Source organism: Mobula birostris, chromosome 2, assembly GCF_030028105.1.
Source record: "Mobula birostris isolate sMobBir1 chromosome 2, sMobBir1.hap1, whole genome shotgun sequence".
Classification (NCBI taxonomy): domain Eukaryota; kingdom Metazoa; phylum Chordata; class Chondrichthyes; order Myliobatiformes; family Myliobatidae; genus Mobula; species Mobula birostris.
In genome coordinates, this window is record NC_092371.1 from 137,232,745 (window position 1) to 137,256,930 (window position 24,186).

The 24,186-nt window shown below is 54.0% G+C and overlaps 1 protein-coding gene across 1 annotated transcript; it reads right to left on the reverse strand.

Moving 5' to 3' along the window:
• Positions 1-279: 279 nt before the first annotated feature.
• LOC140210944 (solute carrier family 22 member 7-like) lies at positions 280-23,662 on the reverse strand. The gene is given in 11 exon segments (XM_072280232.1): positions 280-387; positions 1,056-1,259; positions 2,887-2,995; positions 6,677-6,891; positions 10,471-10,580; positions 12,139-12,262; positions 14,627-14,795; positions 15,507-15,661; positions 16,915-17,020; positions 23,279-23,338; positions 23,341-23,662. Coding segments are annotated over 11 exon segments (1,665 nt in total). The 5' UTR covers positions 23,651-23,662; the 3' UTR covers positions 280-284.
• Positions 23,663-24,186: the final 524 nt, after the last annotated feature.

Sequence of the window (24,186 nt, forward strand, 5' to 3'; positions counted from 1 at the left end):
TCATAGGGATCACTGGCCTTTGACCGCAGGGCACTCCAACCTGGACATTCTTGTAGCTGAACCCTAACACCCCTTGCTCTGTCCCCAAGACCATCCCTATGAACCTACCTAAAATATAAATCTGACCCATGACCTCGGCAGACATTGCAGCTCAGCGTCATCCTGACCCTCTCTCAGAAATGAAGACACAAGCACACACATCCTTCAGTGAGGTTTTTATTGATCAGTGTGGAGGGTCACATGCCCTCTGTCCCCACAGTGTTGGCTGGACAGTCTCCATGAGTTCATCCTTCACCCTCAGCGTTCCCCTCTGCTTTCTGCTGCACACTGGCACTGAGCAACCTCAAAGGAACTTGGTTTCCATTGTCAGTGGCTGCGGCCTGGTGTCTGAGAAACAGATACGGGTTCCACATGAGAACACAGACGACAGATCATGGTGATAGAATCCTGGAGTTGTACGGCACAGAAACAGCCCCATTGGCCCACCTCATCCATGACGCCCTCTTTGCCCATCCACACTAACTCCATTTGCCCACTTTAGGACCATGATGATTGAATTGTCTGTCTAGGTGTCCCACAGAACAGATTCTACCACCTGCTCTGGCAGTGAGTTCCAGATATCAACCATTCTCTGGGTCAAATTCCTGTGGAGAGTGTTTGAGTGTGTATGGGGGACCTGTCCCGTGTGTGTGTAAAACACATCCGCAATAAGGGTCAGAGCATGAGAGTGTGTGTGTGTAAAACCCATCCCCGGGGGGGGGCAGTGGCGGGGGAGAGGGAAAGAAGGAGAGAGAGAGAGAGTGTGTGTGTGTGTGTGTGTGTGTGTGTAAAACACATCCACAATAAGGGTCAGAGCGTGAGAGTGTGTGTGTGTAAAACCCACCCCCAGGGAGGGGGGGGGGAGAAAGAGAGAGAGAGAGTGTGTGTGTGTGTGTAAGTAAAACCCATCCCCAATGAGGGACACTATGTGTTTGGGATGCACTGCTTTTTAATTTATCTGACAGTACATTATCTATGTACTACGGCGTGACCACAGCACCTCGTCCAAAGCCCACCTGTTTTCGATGTCTGCAATGTTCTCGGGCAGGGGGATATGTGCCGTTTCAGGGAGCAGGAAGGACAGCATTCCGGCCACGACTGTGATGCTGGTGAAGATCAGGTATGGCAAGAAATCCCAGAACTCATCCAGCAGCATGACTAGTGGAGTCAGGGAGGCTCCCATCCACCCCATGAATGTGGTGTATCCCAGCCCACTCTGTCTGTGGAGGGAAGAGGACAGACATCAGCACCTCACTCTGTGGGGGAGCGGGAGGGGGAGGGTGGTACCAAACTGCAGTAGACCCTCCCTTCCTGGGAGAAAACATTGCCAGTCTGCACTCCCTTGCTTGCCAGTCTCTTCCTACCCCGGTAAAAAGACCAGACCTGCACAGTTTCCTCAGTGTAATCCAGTCTCTCCTTTTGCATTCTACAGAGGCCAAAACACCATTTGCCTTCCTGAACTGCCGACTGTGCAGCAAATGTCAGTGATTGGTGGTCAAGTGTACTGTGATAGTTCTAAACCACAGCACTTCACAACCTTTCACCATTTACCCCCATCCCACAGTCTCTCCAGCCTGTAGTTTTCAACCCTCCATCCAATGTTTTATGTATCTCCTTCCATGAGGTAGTACTGAGGAACAGAAGGATCTGGGTGTGTAAGTGCTAAGATCTTTGAAGGTGGCAGTGCTGCTGGCTGCGTGGTTCGGGAGCTGCATGGGATACCGGCCTTCATTTAACAGAGGAACAGAGGGTGCAGAGTAGATTGCTGGGACAGAGTGTTTCAGTTATTAGGTGAGACTGGATCAGCTGGAGTTATTTTCCTCAGGCTGGAGGAAACTGATAGTGTTGTACAGAATTCTGACAGACTGATAGGGTAGATAGTGGGAAATCTTTCTCCACAGTAGAGGTGTCCAGAATTAGATTAAGAGGGAAATGATTGAGGGAGCAGTTCACCTTCAGAGAGGTTGGGGGTGGTTGACATCTGGAATGCACTGCCTGAGAGCATGTGGAAGAGGAGACTGTCACAGCATTGTAGAATCCCCAGGCTGGGCAGCAAACAGACTGAGTGCTGGGCATTCGATGGCCTGATAGATAGATAGATAGATAGGTAGATACTTTATTGATCCCAAAGGAAACTGGAGTGTCACAGCACGGAGAGGGTGGCCAAAGGGGCTGTTTCTGTGCTGGATACATAGAATCCTGTTGTTGGAGACATTCTCCAGTGGACAGATGCACATATAAAATTACTGCTAACAGTTTACAGTGGTTTCAATTGGTTTGATTATGTCATATCTGACCATGTCAACAAGGATTAGGGAAGATCAGGAAAAGGAGTTGCCTGCCTCTAATGCCGGTATATCTGGACTTGCAGCTGCCTGATGTGCAGAAGGAGCGTTTATGTCTGAGTTAGTGGCATTGTGGTACAGGTAGTCTACTGTGACTGCAGGTGGTGTTGTCATACAGGGAGATCACCATGACTGCAGACAGTGTTGTGGGACAGGTAAGATCACCATGGCCACAGCAGAAGTGGTCTAATAGAGTCAAGTCTGGGGAGTCTGAGTCTGACTGGAAGAACAGCCAGGAGTTAGGTCATCGGACAGGATGAATGGGATTCCTTGATGTGTGCCCTGCCTCCAGTGATCTAGCCCACAGGGCTGGGGCTGTGATCGCACAGAATACAGAACAGCAAGTGTGGTGTGTTGTAGGACAGCACGTGAACTGTGATCTGGGTTGTCCTGTGTGGGTCATTCTGTGAAGTAGAACAAAATGGTGTGATCCCCCCGCCCCACTTCCTCACTGAGCTTCTCTGCGCTTCCTGACTTTCGGTGTCATGCTTACCATCCTTACCGAATTGGTGTTGGGTAGAGTTCGGTGGTGAAGAGGAGAGTGGTGGTGAATGCTGCCTCAGCACAGCCCTTGGCGATAATCACCACCAACAGCTGAGGGATGGGCAGACCTGGAAGGTGCAATAGAGTCAGCGAGGGAGACAGAAGGGGAGATGAAGGCAGTGGGCCAGGGAGACAAACAGATGTGGAGAGGGGATAAGGCAGGGAAACAGGGAGATAAGGTGGGGAGATGGATAGGGAAAAGGGCCAGACTAGACATCACTCAGCTTTGTCCAATGTCTACATCACTTTACCTGTTTCTATATATTCCTTTTGGCCTAGTCACCGCCTCCCCGCGTGCCCGTCTACCGTCCTCCCCGCATGCCCAGTCGCCGCCCACCCCGCGTGCCCGGTCACCGCCCTCCCCGCGTGCCCGGTCGCCGCCCTCCCCGCGTGCCCGGTCGCGATCCTCCCTGCGTGCCCATCTACCGCCCTCCCCGCGTGCCCGTCTACCGTCCTCCCCGCGTGCCCAGTCACGTAATCCCCACGTGCCCAGTCACCACCCTTCCTGCTTGCCCAGTCGCCGCCCTCCCTGTGTGCCCAGTCACCACCCTCCCCGCGTGCCCAGTCACCGCCCTCCCTGCGTGCCCAGTCGCCGCCCTCCCCGCATGTCCGTCTACCGCCCTCCCCGCGTGCCCGTCTACCGCCCTCCCAGCGTGCCCACCTACCGCCCTCCCCGCACTTACTGCTGCCTCCTCCACATAGTTCTGAGGAGGGAATACTGACTTAACGTGTGGACTAGTTTCTTTCTCCACAGACGCTGCCTGACTGCCCAGGGCTGGTTTTGGTTCAGGCCCCAACACCTGCAGCTAATCAGGTTCAGTGGACAGATCGGGACTGGGGGGGGGAGGAGGGGGGAACTGGACCAAGTGTGGACAGGAGTGAGAGACAGAGGGAGAGGGGTGCGAGACGGAGGGAGAGGGGTGCGAGACGGAGGGAGTGAGAGACAGAGGGAGAGGGGTGCGAGACGGAGGGAGAGGGGTGCGAGACGGAGGGAGTGAGAGACAGAGGGAGAGGGGTGCGAGACGGAGGGAGAGGGGTGCGAGACGGAGGGAGTGAGAGACGGAGGGAGGGAGTGAGAGACGGAGGGAGGGGAGTGCGAGACGGAGGGAGTGAGAGACAGAGGGAGAGGGGTGCGAGACAGAGGGAGAGGGGTGAGAGACGGAGGGAGAGGAGTGAGAGACGGAGGGAGAGGAGAGACGGAGGGAGAGGAGAGACAGAGGGAGGGGAGTGAGAGATGGAGGGAAAGGAGTGACAGATGGAGGGAGAGGAGTGAGAGAGAGGGAGAGGGGTGCGAGACGGAGGGAGAGGGGTGCGAGACAGAAGGAGTGAGAGACGGAGGGAGGGGAGTGCGAGACGGAGGGAGAGGGGTGCGAGACAGAGGGAGAGGAGTGAGAGACGGAGGGAGAGGAGTGAGAGACGCAGGGAAAGAAGTGAGAGAGAGAGAGGAGTGAGAGACAGAGGGAGAGGAGTGAGAGACAGAGGGAGAGGAGTGAGAGACGGAGGGAGAGGAGTGAGAGACGGAGGGAGAGGAGAGACGGAGGGAGGGGAGAGACGGAGGGAGGGGAGAGACGGAGGGAGGGGAGTGCGAGACGGAGGGAGAGGGGTGCGAGACGGAGGGAGAGGGGTGCGAGACGGAGAGGGGTGCGAGACGGAGGGAGAGGAGTGAGAGACAGAGGGATAGGAGTGCGAGACAGAGGGATAGGAGTGCGAGACAGAGGGAGAGGAGTGAGAGACGGAGGGAGAGGAGTGAGAGACGGAGGGAGAGGAGTGAGAGACGCAGGGAGAGGATTGAGAGACAGAGGGAGAGGAGTGAGAGACGGAGGGAGAGGAGTGAGAGACGGAGGGAGAGGAGAGACGGAGGGAGGGGAGTGCGAGACGGAGGGAGAGGGGTGCGAGACGGAGGGAGAGGGGTGCGAGACGGAGGGAGAGGAGTGAGAGACAGAGGGATAGGAGTGAGAGACGGAAGGATAAGAGTGAGAGACGGAGGGATAGGAGTGAGAGACAGAGGGAAAGGAGTGACAGATGGAGGGAGAGGAGTGAGAGACAGAGGGAGAGGAGTGAGAGAGGAGTGAAATGGAGGGAGAGGAGTGAGAGACGGAGGGAGAGTAGTGAGAGACAGCGAGAGGAGTGAGAGATAGAGGGAGAGGAGTGAGAGACGGAGGGAGAGGAGTGAGAGACGGAGAGAGAGGAGTGAGAGACAGAGGGAGAGGAGTGAGAGACAGAGGGAGAGGAGAGATGGAGGGAGAGGAGAGATGGAGGGAGGGGAGTGCGAGACGGAGGGAGAGGGGTGCAAGATGGAGGGAGAGGAGTGAGAGACAGAGGGATAGGAGTGAGAGACGGAGGGAAAGGAGTGACAGACGGAGGGAAAGGAGTGACAGACGGAGGGAGAGGAGTGAGAGACAGAGGGAGAGGAGTGAGACGGAGGGAGAGGAGTGAGAGACGGAGGGAGAGGAGTGAGAGACAGAGGGAGAGGGGTGCGAGACGGAGGGAGTGAGAGACGGAGGGAGAGGGGTGCGAGACAGAGGGAGAGGAGTGAGAGACAGAGGGATAGGAGTGAGAGACAGAGGGAGAGGAGTGAGAGAGAGGAGTGAGAGACGGAGGGAGAGGAGTGAGAGAGGGAGGGAGAGGAGTGAGAGATGGAGGGAGAGGAGTGAGAGGGAGGGAGAGGAGTGAGAGATGGAGGGAGAGGAGTGAGAGGGAGGGAGAGGAGTGAGAGATAGAGATAGAGGAGTGAGAGAGGGAGGGAGAGGAGGGAGAGGAGTGAGAGACGGAGGGAGAGGAGTGAGAGAGGGAGGGAGAGGAGTGAGAGATAGAGGGAGAGGAGTGAGAGAGGGAGGGAAGGTCAGAGACTGAAGAGGGAAAGGAAGGATGCAGAAAGAGGGGTGAGGGAGGGAGAGAGGGTTGGGAAAAGAGCAGGGGGGTGAGAAAGGGGTGAGAGAAAGGAGTAAGGGAGAGAAGGCATGAAGGGGGAGGTAAAGAGTGGGAGGGTTTTGAAGCGGTTGAAGAGCAGGAGGGAGAGAAAGTGAGGGAGGATGACAGAGGGGGAGGGAGAGGTGTTGTTTGGGGGAGGGAGAAAGTGAGGGAGGATGACAGAGGGGGAGGGAGAGGTGTTGTTTGGGGGAGGGAGAGAGTGAGGGAGGGTGACAGAGGGGGAGAGCAAGGCATTGTATGGGGGAGGGAGTGAAACAGGGATAGAGTGGACAGGTCATGCAGTGAGGGGGGAATGAAGTGGGAATACCGAGTCTGAGGGGAGCACGTTGGTGGCTGTGAGCAGGGTCTGAGAGAGGAGAAGTGGACCCTGCGGGTGGGGGAAGGGTGCGGGACCCTGAGGAAGGGATACTTTGAGAGCGGAGTGGGGGATTGAGAGAGTCTGCAGGGAGCAGATTGGAGGGAGAGTGGGAGAGTAGGAGATTGGGAGAGTGGGGGTTCCCTGCCGGGAGCCCAAGCTGGAGCTGAGGCTGGAGGTGGTTTGAGGAGCCCAGTTCCCATCTGACACTGTGGGGTGGTGGATCGAACCAGAGAAATGAAGACACGGGGTTTACATGCTACAACACAGAAGGAGGCCATTCACCCCACCAGGTGTATACTGGCTCCCAGGGAACAATCCCACTCTCTGATTTCCTACACCTCCTTCCCTCCCTCGTGCCCACCACTCCTGCTGGATCCTAACAGCCAATTCTTTGTCCCAGATCTCCTGATGGAGGAAGGTGACTGATCAGGCTGTTGGGTGGGTCCCGACCCGCCCTTACCTTTGAGAAGGAGATGTCTCAGAGTCATCAGCAGCCCGGTCAGCAGGAGGAACCCGCCCTGGGCTCGACGCCATCCCACCGTGTCCAGCAGCAGGTAGGCCAGCAGCTTGCCCGGCACCTCGATGGCCCCGCAGATGAAGTGTGTCAGGTACATGTCGAGTCCAAAGCCTCCCACTGAGTAACTGATGGAATAGTAGGAGAAGGCAGCTCCGAGCCTACGCTTAGTGAGACAAGCAGGGTAACAAGCAGACCACCTTCCCCATCTTGTCATCAAGTTCCTATACCCCACAGCCTGTACACCTCTCCCCAATCTTGGTAATCCCTCTGTCCCCTATATCTCTGCCTGTCTCTGTAATATCCTCCGGCCTCTACAGCCCTCCCTTTGTCAGTAACCCTCTCCAGCCCTTTCACCCCACTCAATAACCCTCTCCGACCCCTTCACCCCACTCAATAACCCCCTCCGACCCCTTCACCCCACTCAATAACCCTCTCTGACCCCTCCACCCCGCTCAATAACCCCCTCCAGCTCTTTCACCCCACTCAATAACCCTCTCCGACCCCTTCATCCCACTCAATAACCCTCTCCGACCCCTTTACCCCACTCATCAATAACCCCCTCCGACCCCTTCACCCCACACATCAGGAACCCCCTCTGACCTTCACCCCACTCAATAACCCTCTCCGACCCCTTCACCCCACTCAATAACCCTCTCCAACCCCTTCACCCCACCCATCAATAACCCCCTCTGACCCCTTCACCCCACCCATCAATAACCCCCTCTGACCCCTTCACCCCACCCATCAATAACCCCCTCTGACCCCTTCACCCCACCCATCAATAACCCCCTCTGACCCCTATCAATGGCCCCTCCAGCTCCTTCACCCAACTGTTAATAGACCCCTCCAACCCCTTCACTTCAATGGCCAGTAGGCCCTCTGACCATTTCACCCCACTCATCAATAGCCCCTCCGATGTCTTCACTCCAATCGTCAATAGCCACTCTGACCCCACCCCTCTCGTCAATAGCCCCCCAACTTCTTCACTTCACTTGTCAATAGTCCCGTCCAGTCCTATCACCTTTCATTTCTCTTTAACCCCTTCAGTCCCCTCATCTTACAGTCGCTAACCCCTTCTATTTCTCTATAGAACCCTCCAGCCCCTACACCTGTCCCTGTAACCCCCTCTGACCCCTACACCCTTCCCTGTAGCCCCCTCTGACCCCTACACCCTTCCCTGTAGCACCCTCTGACCCTATACCCGTTCCTGTAACCCCCTCTGACACCTACATGCGTCCCTGTAACCCTCTCTGACCCCTACACCCTTCCCTGTAACCCCCTCTGACCCCTACACCCGTCCTTGTAACCCTCTCTGACCCCTACACCCGTCCTTGTAACCCTCTCTGACCCCTACACCCTTCCCTGTAACCCCCTCTGACCCCTACACCCGTCCCTGTAACCCTCTCTGACCCCTACACCCGTCCCTGTAACCACCTCCGACCCCTACACTCTTCCCAGTAACCCCCTCTGAGCCCTACACCCTTCCCTGTAACCCCCTCTGACCCCTACACCTGTCCCTGTAGCCTCCTCTGACCCCTACACCCTTCCTTGTAGCCCCCTCTGACCCCTACACCTGTCCCTGTAGCCCCGTCCGGCCCCTACACCCTTCCCTGTAACCCCCTCTGACCCCTATACCCTTCCCTGTAACCCCCTCTGACCCCTACACCTGTCCCTGTAACGCCTTCTGACCCCTACACCTGTCCCTGTAACCCCCTCCGACCCCTACACCCTTCCCTGTAACCCCCTCTGACCCCTACACCTGTCCCTGTAACGCCTTCTGACCCCTACACCTGTCCCTGTATCCCCCTCTGACCCCTACACCTGTCCCTGTAACCCCCTCTGACCCCTACACCCGTTCCTGTAACCCCCTCTGACCCCTACACCCTTCCCTGTAGCCCCCTCCGACCCCTACAACCTTCCCTGTAGCCCCCTCCGATCCCTACACCCTTCCCTGTAACCCCCTCTGACCCCTACACCCTTCCCTGTAACCCCTTCTGACCCCTACACCCGTCCCTGTAAACCTCTCTGACCCCTACACCCTTCCCTGTAAACCCTCCAACCCCTACACCCTTCCCTGTAACCCCCTCCAACCCCTACACCCTTCCCTGTAACCCCCTTCCAGCCCCTACACCCGTCCCTGTAATCCCCTCTGAGCCCTACACCCTTCCCTGTAACCCCCTCTGACCCCTACACCTGTCCCTGTAGCCTCCTCTGACCCCTACACCCTTCCTTGTAGCCCCCTCTGACCCCTACACCTGTCCCTGTAGCCCCGTCCGGCCCCTACACCCTTCCCTGTAACCCCCTTCCAGCCCCTACACCCGTCCCTGTAATCCCCTCTGACCCCTACACCCTTCCCTGTAACCCCCTCTGACTCCTACACCCTTCCTGTAACCCCCTCTGACCCCTACACCCGTCCCTGTAAACCCCTCTGACCCCTACACCCTTCCCTGTAACCCCCTCTGACCCCTACACCCTTCCCTGTAACCTCCTCTGACCCCTATATCCTTCCCTCCGACCCCTACACCCTTCCCTGTAACCCCCTCTGACCCCTACATCCTTCCCTCTGACCCCTACACCTGTCCCTGTAACCCCCTCTGACCCCTACATCCTTCCCTTTAGCCCCCTCTGACCCCTACACCCTTCCCTGTAGCCCCCTCTGACCCCTACACCCTTCCCTGTAACCCCCTCTGACCCCTACAACCTTCCCTGTAACCCCCTCTGACCCCTACACCTGTCTCTGTAACCCCCTCTGACCCATTCACCCTTCTCTGTAACCCCCTCTGACCCCTACACCCTTCCCTGTAACCCCCTCTGACCCCTACACCTGTCCCTGTAACCCCCTCCGACCCCTACACCCTTCCCTGTAACTCCCTCCGACCCCTACACCCTTCCCTGTAACTCCCTCCGACCCCTACACCCTTCCCTGTAACCCCCTCTGACCCCTATATCCTTCCCTGTAGCCCCCTCTGACCCCTACACCCTACCCTGTAACCCCCTCTGACCCATTCACCCTTCTCTGTAACCCCCTCTGACCCCTACACCCTTCTCTGTAACCCCCTCTGACCCCTACACCCTTCCCTGTAACCCCCTCTGACCCCTACACCTGTCCCTGTAACCCCCTCCGACCCCTACACCCTTCCCTGTAACTCCCTCCGACCCCTACACCCTTCCCTGTAACCCCCTCTGACCCCTATATCCTTCCCTGTAGCCCCCTCTGACCCCTACACCCTTCCCTGTAACCCCCTCTGACCCCTACACCCTTCCCTGTAACCCCCCTGACCTCTACACCTGTCCCTGTAACCCCCTCTGACCCCTACATCCTTCTACGTAACCCCCTCTGACCCCTACACCCTTCCCTGTAACCCCCTCTGACCCCTACACCTGTCCCTGTAACCCCCTCTGACCCCTACACCCTTCCCTGTAACCCCTTCTGACCCCTACACCTGTCCCTGTAACCTCCTCTGACCCCTACACCCTTCCCTGTAGCCCCCTCTGACCCCTACACCCTTCCCTGTAGCCCCCTCTGACCCCTACACCCTTCCCTGTAACCTCCTCTGACCCCTACACCCTTCCCTGTAGCCTCCTCTGACCCCTACACCCTTTGCTCTATAACTTTCTACATCTCTGCCTATCTTTGTAACTCCCTCTTCCCCTACACCCTTCCTATAAGTGTAGCTGCTGGCAGTCCCCTCCCTCTCTGACCCTACCAAGAGATGTTAATTTCTGGGTGCCCTCACCAGATGATTCCTGAGTAGACAGTGATTCTCCTCATTTGAGGGGTGTTAATAAGGTTGCAGATGGAGCTGGGTGTCAGTGGTCCATCCATTCTCGCCACCTTCTCCAGCTCCTGAAGCAAATGGTGAATGGGAGCTCCAATTATTGCTCTTGATTGGACCCCTGTCTCCACCCAACCTGCTATGGACACATTACCCCCAGATAACAGGAGTGATTCCTGAGAACTGGTGTATATTCAGCCCATCGAATCCAAGCCAGCTCCTTGTATAACAATGCTATCTTCCCCACTCCCTGTCAATCATCTTCTGCTTTGGCCCCTGCCTCACAAGCAGTGGATCCCACACCCAGTATAGAACCCCATCCCCTCCAACCCCATCACTGGAACCCTATGTCCCTGCCGTCATTGTCCAGTGGGAACACGTTCTCTCCACTCACCCTGACCAAACCTCCATCCCCCCCCGCATCTCCCCGGTCTCCCCAACAACTGCCCCAGCTTCTGCTCACCCACGGTGTCTCAAATCATCTCTAGAACCTCCCACACTTTCCCAGGACAACCCCCTTCCATTGCTCCCCCCCACCGTGGGAACCAGACAGGACAAGAATGACCACCCGATGATGGAGTGGGGCCAGCACCAGCTCCTTGTTATCCTTCCCTTCTCTGTGCCCGCGTTCCTGAGGCCCAGCGTCTGTGTGATTCACTCCCCAGCCCGTCCTGCTCCCCACTCCCTCAGATCCTCCCCCACCACCTCAGCCCTCCCCCTCCACCTTTCACCTCTGTGTGTCCTCCCCGTCACAGAGCATCTCTTCACCTGCTCTGCTCTGGGAGAAGGTCCACTGCATCAATCAGCTATCCCCCTCCCCATACTCGGGACATAAGGATGCTTGGGAGGGGCTGAGCACCCCCCCTCCCCAGCTGGCTGTTCTCCAGCTGTGTGACAGCCCTCTCGTTCAGTCTGTTGGGGGGGGGGGTAGGATTATTCCAAGGTCATGAGCGGGCTGCACCCTCCTCTTCCTCAGCCCTGATACATCCGACCCAGACCAGTGGGCCTGTTTACTTTCACCACTGCCCCACAGGGTGATTAAAACCCAGGCTGTGCCTCATGAGGATCTGGCCAGGACCAGGGGTCAGTAAAAAACACTGCGAGGTCTGGGGATGTTGGCTATGTGCTGGTTATCCCGGGTACTGGGCACTGGTCGAGTAGCCGTAGGGCTGGGGCTTGGTGCTGGGTAGCAGCCGCTTGGAAAATTGGTTTATATTGTCAAATGTTCTAAGTTAGAGCGTTTCACCGCATCAGTACAAGAGAAAACAATCACAATATCTTTCAGTCACAGAGGAAGTGTAGTGCAGGCGGACGGTAAGGTGCAGGGCCACAAAGAGGTGAATTGTGACGCCTCATCGTACAAGGAAGCTGTCTTATGACAGTGAGCGAGAAGCTGTCCTTGAGCCTGGTGTTTGGTGCTGTCAGGGTTTTGTACCTTCTGCCTATTAGGAGGAGGAGGACAGAGCGTGCACAGGTAAATGGGGTCTTTGATTATGTTGGCTGCCTTACTGAGGCACGAGAAGTGCCAACAGAGTCCATAGAGGGCAAGGCAGTGACTACTGCTTGGGCTTCCCTTGGGCAATGGGACTGGCTACGGATCAGTTATCCACCCCCTCTCCTTTCACTCACCTGTAAGGAGAGGCAGGAAATGGGGGTGCTGACGTTGTTCCACTGGGCACACCTCTGCAGCCCACGCTGGGCCTGCTCCAACTGTCCGGCTGCCAGCAGCCACCTGGCCGACTCTGGCATCCACCTGTGCAGAGAGGTTGGGAAGGGTGAGTGCTGCGCACAGGGACCTTCCCCTCTGGGGAGCACTCCAGCAACTAAAAACCCTGCCTGCCCCTCTCCCATCACATCCCGTCCCTCATCATGAGGGAGCCTCTTCGTCCCCAGGCACACTCCCATCACATCTTGGAGAACTCCCACCCCACCCCAGAGTCCATACAGCCCTGGGATCCCACCCCGCCACAGGCCAGGAGCTCTCTGCTCAAAATCATAACACCCCACCCCACCCCCAGTGATTGTGAGTACAGTCCTCCCCCCCTTAGCAACTCCTCCTCACCACTGGGGAAGACCCCCATCCTCGCAGCACTCAAGGTGACCAACCCCCGCTAACCACCCATCGCACTGGAAGCCCCTGCCCCATGGTGGGAGTCGCCCTGTGTCGGGGCGCCATGGGTCATGTCGAGGTAGTGTCAGGATGGGTGTGGGTTGTGTTGGGAGGGTGTGGGATGGGTCATGAGGGTGTGGGATGTGTCGGGATGGTGTGGGATGTGTCGGGAGGGTGTGGGTTGTGTCGGGATGGTGTGGGTTGTGTCGGGATGGTGTGGGTTGTGTCGGGATGGTGTGGGATGTGTCGGGAGGGTGTGGGTTGTGTCGGGAGGGTGTGGGTTGTGTCGGGATGGTGTGGGATGTGTCGGGAGGGTGTGGGTTGTGTCGGGATGGTGTGGGTTGTGTCGGGATGGTGTGGGATGTGTCGGGAGGGTGTGGGTTGTGTCGGGAGGGTGTGGGTTGTGTCGGGATGGTGTGGGATGTGTCGGGATGGTGTGGGTTGTGTCGGGATGGTGTGGGATGTGTCGGGAGGGTGTGGGTTGTGTCGGGATGGTGTGGGTTGTGTCGGGAGGATGTGGGACGTGTCGGGAGGGTGTGGGTTGTGTCGGGATGGTGTGGGATGTGTCGGGAGGGTGTGGGTTGTGTCGGGATGGTGTGGGTTGTGTCGGGAGGATGTGGGATGTGTCGGGAGGGTGTGGGTTGTGTCGGGATGGTGTGGGATGTGTCGGGAGGGTGTGGGTTGTGTCGGGATGGTGTGGGATGTGTAGGGAGGGTGTGGGTTGTGTCGGGAGGGTGTGGGTTGTGTTGGAAGGGTGTGGGATGTGTCGGGATGGTGTGGGTTGTGTCGGGAGGGTGTGGGTTGTGTCGGGAGGGTGTGGGACGTGTCGGGATGGTGTGGGACATGTCGGGAAGGTGTGGGACATGTCGGGAAGGTGTGGGAAGTGTCGGGAGGGTGTGGGATGTGTCGGGATGGTGTGGGATGTGTCGGGAGGGTGTGGGTTGTGTCGGGAGGGTGTGGGTTGTGTCGGGATGGTGTGGGTTGTGTCGGGAGGGTGTGGGTTGTGTCGGGAGGGTGTGGGACGTGTCGGGATGGTGTGGGACATGTCGGGAAGGTGTGGGACATGTCGGGAAGGTGTGGGAAGTGTCGGGAGGGTGTGGGATGTGTCGGGATGGTGTGGGATGTGTCGGGAGGGTGTGGGTTGTGTCGGAAGGGTGTGGGTTGTGTCGGGATGGTGTGGGATGTGTCGGAAGGGTGTGGGTTGTGTCGGGATGGTGTGGGATGTGTCGGGATGGTGTGGGTTGTGTCGGGAGGGTGTGGGTTGTGTCGGGATGGTGTGGGTTGTGTCGGGAGGATGTGGGACGTGTCGGGAGGGTGTGGGTTGTGTCGGGATGGTGTGGGATGTGTCGGGATGGTGTGGGATGTGTCAGGAGGGTGTGGGTTGTGTCGGGATGGTGTGGGATGTGTCAGGAGGGTGTGGGTTGTGTCGGGATGGTGTGGGATGTGTCGGGATGGTGTGGGTTGTGTCGGGAGGGTGTGGGTTGTGTCAGGATGGTGTGGGTTGTGTCGGGAGGATGTGGGACGTGTCGGGAGGGTGTGGGTTGTGTCGGGATGGTGTGGGATGTGTCGGGATGGTGTGGGATGTGTCAGGAGGGTGTGGGTTGTGTCGGGATGGTGTGGGATGTGTCGGGAGGGTGTGGGTTGTGTCAGGATGGTGTGGGATGTGCAGGGAGGGTGTGGGTTGTGTCGGGAGGGTGTGGGACGTGTCGGGATGGTGTGGGACATGTCGGGAAGGTGTGGGACATGTCGGGAAGGTGTGGGAAGTGTCGGGAGGGTGTGGGATGTGTCGGGAGGATGTGGGACGTGTTGGGAGGGTGTGGGTTGTGTCGGAATGGTGTGGGATGTGTCGGGATGGTGTGGGATGTGTCGGGAGGGCGTGGGATGTGTTGGGAGGGTGTAGATTCTGTTGGGAGGGTGTAGATTCTGTTGGAATGGTGTGGGTTGACCTGTGCTACCTACAGATGTGTGACTCTGGGACACTGGGTGACTCCCCCATCTCTGACTCACCAGCACAGGGCAGCAACCAGCAGACAGGGGGCGGAGACAGTGAAGACAAGCCAGTGCCAGTCCCGCAGCAGGTAGGCGATGAGTGCCAGGGACATGTTACCCACACTCCAGGCGAAGCTACTTATGGCACCAATCTGGACACGGTGCTTCATGTCCGTCCATTCCATCGCTGTTGGAGAGATGGAGGGGGAGGCCAGGGGATCAAGGGTAAGGGAGGGAGACAGGGGGTTCGGGGTGAGGTGGGTGTAGACAGGGAGTGGAGGGAGCAGTACAGTCAGTGGTCATTGTGATCAGTGTCATTAATTCCCCCCCCCCAACACCCCACCCCATCTGCAGTCCATGTTCCTGTCCCTGTTCCCATCTTCATCCTACTTGTCTGACTGCAGTCTGCATTCCTGTCTCCCTGCCCATCTCTCATTCCTGTTCCTGTCTTTCTGCTCATTTCTCAAAGCTGTTCCTATCTCCTCACCCAACCGCCCTGACCGTTTCATCTTCTCACCCATCTGCTCTCTGTTCTGCCCTCCCATCTCCGTTCCAGCTCCCTGCCCTTCTGGAGTCCCAATGCTCATCTTCCTGCCCATCTTCTCACCCGTCTCCCCATCTGTCTCCTATTCCGGATCCCGCCTCCCCATCTGTCTCCTGTCCCCAATCCCTCCTCCACGTCTATCTCATATCCCTGAACCTATTTCCCCCATCTGTCTGCTATCCCTGATCCTGTCTCCCCATCCATCTCGTCTCTGATCCCGTCTCCCCACCCATCTTATAGCTCTGACCCCATCTCCCCACCCGTCTCCTGTCTCTGATCCTGTGTCCCTACCTATCCATGGTCTACAGCCCAGCCCTTTCCCTGGTGCCCTCCCTCCCACCCCAGCCCCCTTACCCAGAGTGATGGAAGTTGTGGAGATGGCTGTCAGTCCCATCCCACACAGGAGCCTGGAGATGCTGAACATGGCAAATGCGACAGAGAAGGACGCAATGATGCCAAAGATGGCTGTCATTAGGCAGCCCAGAAGCAGAACATACCGACGGCCACATCTGGGGTAAGGACACAGTCCGGGTCATGCTCAGCTTCCAACCTTGACCCCTAACCACAACCCCATCCCTCGATCCCAACCCACACCTGGAGCAAGGACACAGCCTGGGTCACACTCAGCCTTGATCCACACTCTGACCTGACCACCAAATCCAAGTTATTCACAGTCACTTGGCTGTTTGGTTTGGGAACTTGCTCGGACAAAGAAGACAGAAGACAGTGGTTGATGGGGCTTGTTCTGACTGGAGGTCCATGACTGTTGGTATTCTGCAGGGGTACGTACTGGGACCTCACCTCTGCTGTCTGGGATATACTGTAGGTGAATGACTTGGATGAAAACATGGGTTGGTGGGTTAGCAAATTTGCAGACAATAGGAAGAGTGGTGATGGTGTGGACAGTGTAGAAGGTTCCCAAAGAATACAAGCAAGATATAGATTAGTTGCAGGTATAGACTGAGAAATGGGAGATGGAATTTAATCCTGTCAAGTGTGAGGTGTTGCAGTTTGGGAGATCAATCGTAAAGGAATATTACAGTTAATGACAGGATGTTTAACAGTGTTGATGAAGAGAGGGTCTTTGGGGTCAAGTCCATAGCTGCCTGAAAGTGGCTACACAGATTGATAGACTGGAAAAGGAGGCAGATGCTATGGTTGCCTTCATTGGTTGAGGCATTGAGTTTGACTAAGGAAATCACACAGCTTCAGTTCAGTTGCACTTGGAGTATTGTGTGCATTTCTGGTCATTCCATTACATTGGATGTACAGACTATGGAGAGGATGTAGAAAAGCAACACACACAAAGTGCTGGAGGAACTCGGCAGGCTAGGCAGCATCTATGGAAAAGAGTAAACAGTCAACGGTTTGCACCGAGACCCTTCGTCAGGGTGCAGCAAAGGTTCACCAGGATGCTGCCTGGATGAGAGGGAGATGCTGGAAGGAGTGGCTGGAGAAACTTGGGTTTTCTCTGGTGCGGCAGAGAATGAGGGGAGACCTGATAGGTTTATGCGTAGACAGACAGCATCCTTTTCTCATGGATGGAATGTTAAATACTGGAGGTAAACACAAGATGATGGGTTAAGTTTAAAGGAGAACATTTACACAGGGAATGGTGGGTGCCTGGAATGGGACTCCATCATGAACCCTCTCTAGTTTGTGCTGTAACCCCCATCCCACCCCCCCCCCACCATTCTCCTCTCCCCTTCCACTGGTCCTACACTGCCGATATTCCCCATCCCCCCACTGATCCCCTCCATACCTGTCAGAGAGGCATCCAAAAAGTGGTCCTCCCAACATGACGCCCAAGAAGAAGAAGGTTCCGGCAGCCTGCTTCAGTTGCCGCCGCTCACACACCAGGTCCCACTGTGGGAATACACAGGCCGTGGGATATCCATCACCGAGCTCCCTCCCACTTCACCCCTTCCCCCCCTCACCCCTCTATTTCCTTTCATCCATCCCCCCCCCCTCAGCACCATCACCAGCAACCCCCCCCATCCCAGTCACCTCAACCCCCACTCCATCCACGTCACCCCTTCACCTTACTCACTGGCCCCTTACCCCCACATGCCCTCAAACCTCAGTATCCCTCACTCCAATCCTACCCCCCACCCCCTCACCTCATGCACCCACCTCTCCCTCACTTTCTCTCAACCCTCACATCCCTGGGTTGAGGGGTCAGGGGGTGAGTGAGTGGTAGGTGGTGAGAAAGAGGGGTGTTGATGGGGTGGGATGTGTGTGTGTGTCAGGGTTAGGTCAAGGTGGGTGTGGGGTTGCATCAGGCTGGGATTCTAGTGGAGCTGGGATGGGATGGAATTGGACTGGCAAAGGGGATGGCTTTAGCTTTGGGTCAGGTACAGTGCAGAGGTGGCAGATGTCACACATCATACAGCATGGATTCAGACCCTTCAGCCCAACCAGTCCATGCCAATCAAAATGACCATCTTAGTCCAATTTGCCTGCATTTGGTTCACATCATAAACCTGTCCTATCCATGTACCTGTCCAAGTTCCTTATAAATGTATTTGCCTCAACTGCTTGCTCTGGTCTCCCATTCCATTAACGGACCACTCTCCGGGTGAAAACGTTCCCTCAACCCAATCCCAGTCCCCAGAGCCCAGACACAACTCCATTCTCCAGACGGCACTCCCAGTTCCCCTAACTTGGGCGTTGCTGAGACAGAGGGAGGCTGTGCATCCTGCTGGGGAGAGAGATTAACTTTATTTGTCACATGTACATCAATGCATTGACATAATTGTTTACATCAATGACCATCATAGTCCAAATAAGTGCTGGGTAGTCTGCAAGTGTTGACATGTTTCCAGCGCCAACAACTTACTAACCCTAACTCTAACATTTTTGGAAAGTGGGAGGAAACCAGAGCACCTGGAGGAAACTCATGTGGTCATGGGGAGAGCATACAAACTTCTTACAGACAGCAGTGGGAATTGAACCATGATTGCCGCTTGCTGGCACTGTAATAGAATTACTCTAACCTCTATGCTACCGTACTGTAGAAGTAGTGATGCTCCAGCAAACGTTCCAAGGCTGCAGTCCCAGCCTGTCCTGGGGTGAACCCAGTGTTGTTGGTGGGTGCCCCAGTGAATCCCATCTCCTGTTGTGCTTTAAAGGAGCTTTTTAGGTACTGTCCTTTATTTCTTTAGACCCTAACACTGTCTGTTCCGAGTCAGTCTCTCCCAACCAAATTCCCCCAGCACCACTGACTTTCTCCTGCTCCATCAATTCTTCTGCTTCGGTTTGAGACATGGTTTCACACTGAACCAGATCACATTGAAGGCAGCTGGAAGCCTCCATTGTGTGATCAACGTGCCCCAGGGACCCCAGTTGAACTGAATCATCCATCAACTGTCAGACTGCACATGACAGGACCCATCCCAATTTGGCCTGGGATAGCTTGTGCCGTCTACTTCACATTCCCTGTGTCCAGTCTGCATGGGTAAAAGTCTCCCAGGTCAGTGTAACCCCACCACACTCACCCCTGATCTCCTAATTTACAGCCACCATTGTCTACTCCACTGACCTCTGCCCTTCACCCTTCCCAAGTTCCACCCAAACTGTCCATGGTGGCCGTCTGGTTGCCAGTCATTTTAATTCCCCCCAGTTCCCATACTGACCTGTCCTCAGCCTCCTTCACTGCCGGGGTGAAACTAAACACAAACTAAAGGAACAGCCTCTCATATTCTGCTTGGATAGTCATCTTCAATAGGACCCCACCACCAAACACATTTTTACCTCCCCCCAACTCCACTTTCCACAGAGATTGCTACCTGTGTCCGTTCATCCCTCCCCACTGATCGCCCTCCTGGCACATATCCCTGCATGCTACACCTGCCCATTCACCTCCATTTACATCCCCAAACAGTTTTCCTGCTGGACAACTATTTTAATCCCTGTCTTCATTTCTGTTCTGACATGTCCGTATGGCCTCCTCTTCTGCCATAATGAGACCATTCTCAGGTTGGATAAGGCCACTCTCAGATTGGAGGAGCAACACCTCTATTCTGTCTAGGTAGCCTCCAACCTGATGGCATGAACATTGATTCCTCCAACTGTTGGTAATTGTTTCCAACCCTCTTCCCTTTTTTCTATTCCCACTCTGACCTCTTACTCCTCCTCACCTATCACGTCCCCTGATGCCCCCTCCTTCCCTTTCTCCCATATCCATTCTCCTCTCCTATTTGAGTCCTTCTTCTTCTGCCCCTTGTCTTTTCCACCTATCACCTCCCAGCTTCTTACTTCATTACCCCCCACCCCACCCACCTGGCTTCACCTGTTACCTTCCCCTCCCCCTATCTGGCATCTTCCTCTGAAGGGCCTCAGCCCTAAACATCAACTGTTTATTCATTCCCATAGATGCCACCTGACCTGCTGAGTTCTTCCAGCATTTTTTGTGTTAGTCTACAATTCACTATCATGAACAATACTTTTTTTTGTTTCAAGTAACCTGCTCCCCCTTCCTGGCTTTTCTCTCCCCTTCTGAACTACCCAGATTCTCCAGATGCTGCCTAACCTGTTAAGTTCCTTCAGATGTTTGTGTGTTGTTCCAGATTCCAGCTTCTGGAGTTTCTTGTGTCTCCAGTAAAACTGCTTTAAATTCTGTGTCATAATCTCATAAATTTAGAGAGATTTAGTATGTTATTGAATACTCTGAGAAACTCAGAGTACTCAGCATCCTGGTGAACCTCTTCTCACCCTCTCCATAGCCTTCCCACCACCACCCCACTAGCCTCCACGTCCAGCACATAATTCTTCGTAACTTCCGCCATCTCCAATGGTATCCACCACCAAGCACACCTTTCTCTCCTCCACCCAACTTACTGTTTCCCGCAGGGATCACTCCCTAATCCACTCGTCCCTCACCATTGATCTCCCTCCTGTTACTTATCCTTGCAAGCAGAACAAATATCACACCTGACCCTACACCTTCTCCCTCACTACCATTCAAGGACCCAAGAAGTCCTTCTAGGTGAGGCAACACTTCACCTGTGAGCCTGTTGGGGTCATATGCTGTGTCCGGTGCTCCCGGTGTGGTCTCCTGTATCTTGGTGAGATCCAACATAGATCAGGAGACTGCTTCACTAAGCACTTATGCTCCATCCACCAGAGAAAAAAAACAGGATCTCCCAGTAGCCACCCATTTCATTTTTACTTCTCATTCCCATTCTGACATGTCAGTCCATGACCTCCTCTGCTGTCACGATGAAGCCACACTCAGGATGGAGGAGCAACACCCTATATTGTGTCTGAACATTCTCCAGCCTGATAGCATAAACATCAATTATTTGAACTTCCATTAATTGTCCTGCCCCTTCACCATTCCTGTTTCCCTCTCTCACCTTATCTCCTTACCTGCCCATCAACTCCCTCTGGTGCTCCTCCTCCTTCCCTTTCTTCCATGGATTTCTATCCTCTTCTATCAGATTCCCCCTTCTCCAGTTCTTTATCTCTTTCACCAATCAACTTCCTAGTTCTTTGCTTCACCCTTCTCCCTCTCCTGGTTTCACCTATTACCTACCATCTTGTACTTCTTCCTCCTCTCTCCCCCACCTTTTTGCTCTGACCTCCTCTGTCTATCCAGTCCTGATGAACAGTCTTGGCCTGAAACGTCGACTGTTTATTCTTTTCCATAGATGCTGCCTGGCCTGCTGAGTTCCTCCAGCATTTTGTGTGCGTTGCTTTGATTTCCAGCATCTGCAGATTTTCTCGTTTGTTATATCCTGCTGTATCCTTTGAAATCTTCTGTTCACTACATCACCAATCATTGTATCATCTGCAATCTTACTAACCCACCTATCAATGTTTTCATCATGCAGCATCCCTGTGGGACACCTAGTCATGGATGTTCAGCCAGAATAAGTGTTATCGACCACTATCCTCTGTCTTCTATGGGCAAACTAATTCCAGATAAAAATGGCCAAGTCACCATGGATGTCACATATTAAGACATGACCTGCTCCATACAAAGTCATGTTGATGGTCTTAAATTAGGCCATGATTCTTTAAATGCTTGTAAATCCTATCCCTAAGAATCCTTTCCAATAGCTTCCCTACCAATGACATGAAACTCACCAGTTTAGAATTACCAGGATTATCCCTATTTTCCTTCTTGAATAGTGGAACGCCATTATTGAAGATGTTGGACAAGGCCCAAGCAAACTTATCTGGTGTCTCTCAATAACTTTACACACCTTAGGGACATCCATCCTAACATTCTTTAAGAGACACAACACAACCTTTGCCTTTATTTTAGAATTCCCTAGGGGTGGTGAACCTATGGCATGTGTGTCCAAGATTACAATAGGCATGTAGTGCCACCCTTAGATTTTTTAAATTCCACCTGTAATAAAAGAAACTACCAAATGAAGCGGTGAATGATTTTTACAGCCCGGGAGCAGTGGGATGTTTTCACAGGAAATATCTCACACCGGCTTGGTGCCATCTAGACAGTTGCAGGAACACCCAATGTTGGATGATACATTTTGAAATTCTTGAAGACCTGGTGTACACATCAGTATTTGGATAGTAAATGGTTACAATAACAATGCTATTTAGAAATTATCTTATTTTTCAACTGTCTCTTCAAAATATTAACAATTTTTGTATATGTTTTCTAAAATGCTTCATTTATTTCAATCTGTCTGTTATATTTTAATCAATAGAAACAATAAATACATGTAAGCAACAGGACTCACCCTTTTTCCTTAAAAAAAAAGTCCATAATTATTGTTACTAATTTGTTGATCAATAACTTCTGCTCAAATTTACCACTGCACATGAGATTTTTTTAGATTATCACCAATTTTGGTCACACACTCCTGAAAAGGTTCACCACCCCTACCCCAGAAATAAGCAAGGTCCATACTGATCTCATTATCCTCCTGTCCTTTTCCTTGCTAAACACTGACACAGAGTATTCAATTAACATCTCACTCCACCCTCCCCCTGCCTCCAAGCTCATGTTCCCTCCTTTATCCTTGAATTGTCCTGCCCCCTCCCTGGTAATTCTCTTGCTCTTTATGCATGTATAAAATGCCTTGGGATTCTCTCTCATCCTACTTGCAAAGCATTTTTCATGGCCCCTCTTAGCTCTGCTGAGTTTTCCAGCTTCTTTAGAATTCTCAAGCATTCGGTTTGAATTAACTTCCTAAACCTTACATATGCTTCCTTTTTCTACTACACTAGATTCACTACTTCTCTCAATATCTGAAGTTCCCTTACCTTGCCATTTTGTCCTTCTTTCTTAACTGGAACATATTTGGTTTTTAAAAACCCTCCACATGTCAAATTGGTTGCATAGAATTCCAAAAGGTGGTGGGCCCAGCTAGTTCCATCACTACCATCAGGGAGGAGATACAGAAGTCTGAAGACCAAGCTTCTTTTCCTCTGCCTTTAAATTTCTCAATGGTCCATGAACTCATGGACACAATCTTGTTATTCCTTTTATTTGTGCTATCTATTTATTTTGGTAATTTATAATGTCTTTGCAAAACTAATTTCACATCATTGAAGTCAGCGGTAATAATTATGATTCTGATGTCTCGGGAAAGCAACATCAGCCAGTGAGGACCCATGTCATCAGGGCTAAGCCCTCCTCATTGCTGCCATCAGGCAGGAGGTACAGGAGCTTTTAGATCCCTACACCTCTAGGTTCAATAACAGAGCTTCTTCTCCACTGCCATTAGGATCTTGAACCAATCTGCACTCATGCCATTATGCTTTTCTTTCGTTTACTTTGTCATGAAAGTTTAATGTAATTTGTCTCAACTTGCTTGTGTTAATATGTTTGTAATATATTGTGCTGCTGCTGCTAAAAACTGATTTTCATGGCATTTGAGCCCCAGGTGTTTTTTTTTATGGCAACAAACTTGAACTTGATCTTGATAAGGTGGGTTCATGTCCCCCCACTGCCCTGACCTTCTCCAGTATTAGCAGCACAACATAATTTCCCCCAACACTGTTGCCAGTCAGACACCTCTTCCCCCATCCTCATCTTTCCTCTCCTTCCCTTCCACTTCTCCCTCCCTATCTTCCCCTCACCCCTTTTCCTGCCTTCCTCACCTCTTCTTTTCCTCCCTCCGTCCCCGACCCCTCTCCCCTCCATAGCTCAGTGGCGATGGTAGAAGTGAACTGGGATGTGTCATACTCCCAGCCGCTGGTAAGCCGATGGTGTTAGACAGGTTGTGCTGGCTGGTTGGGCGTGCCTCAAGCAGCTGGAGCTGGGGGCTGGGGTACATGCGGCATGAACTGTAGGTGCCGTCAGACTCCAGAGGGGAGGTGGTACGCAGCCGCTGGGCCTGGCTCAGATTGGCCAGGCTGGCGTGGGGGGATCGACAGTGATGGGTAGGGACGGCCGATAGGAAGATATGCAGCAGTAAGTGCCAGGGCAGAGGCAGGCGGGCAGCCCACAGCAGCACCAGCACCAACAGCTGGAATCTGCCAAAGCCTCCCAGCCCCTGTAAGATCCTATCCACATACATACTGGTGCACAGCAGCAGGGACACTGGGCTTGCAAGGACCCTGCACACCGCCTGACTCCAATAATCTGCCAATTATATGATTGGGGTGTGGTGAACAAAGCAGGTGTTCAGGAACACAGTCCTTCACTATCCAACTATTAACTAGACTGGGCTGGGCAGACCAGGGAATGTCCTCTCACAGAACACCAGACTCACCAGAGTCCTGCACCAGCCTACAGTGACAGCAGGACTGACAAATTAATATGCAGCACATGATCCTGACATGCCAAAGCTTGGGAGGGGCGGTAAGGAGAGGGAGATAGGTGGGGGGGGGGAGTGGTGGGAGAGGAGAAGAGTGTGATGTGGGAGAAAGAAGGAGGGGGAGGGACAGGAGCACAAGGAGGAGAGAGGAGGGGTGATATGAGTGGGAGAGTGAGAGTGAGCGAGAGACAGAGAGAGAGCAAGAGAGGAGAGGGGCTGGCAGTTAGGATGAGGGATACAGATGGAGAGAGGGTGAGAGCTAGGTAGAAGGATGGGCGGAAGGAGAGTGAGGACAG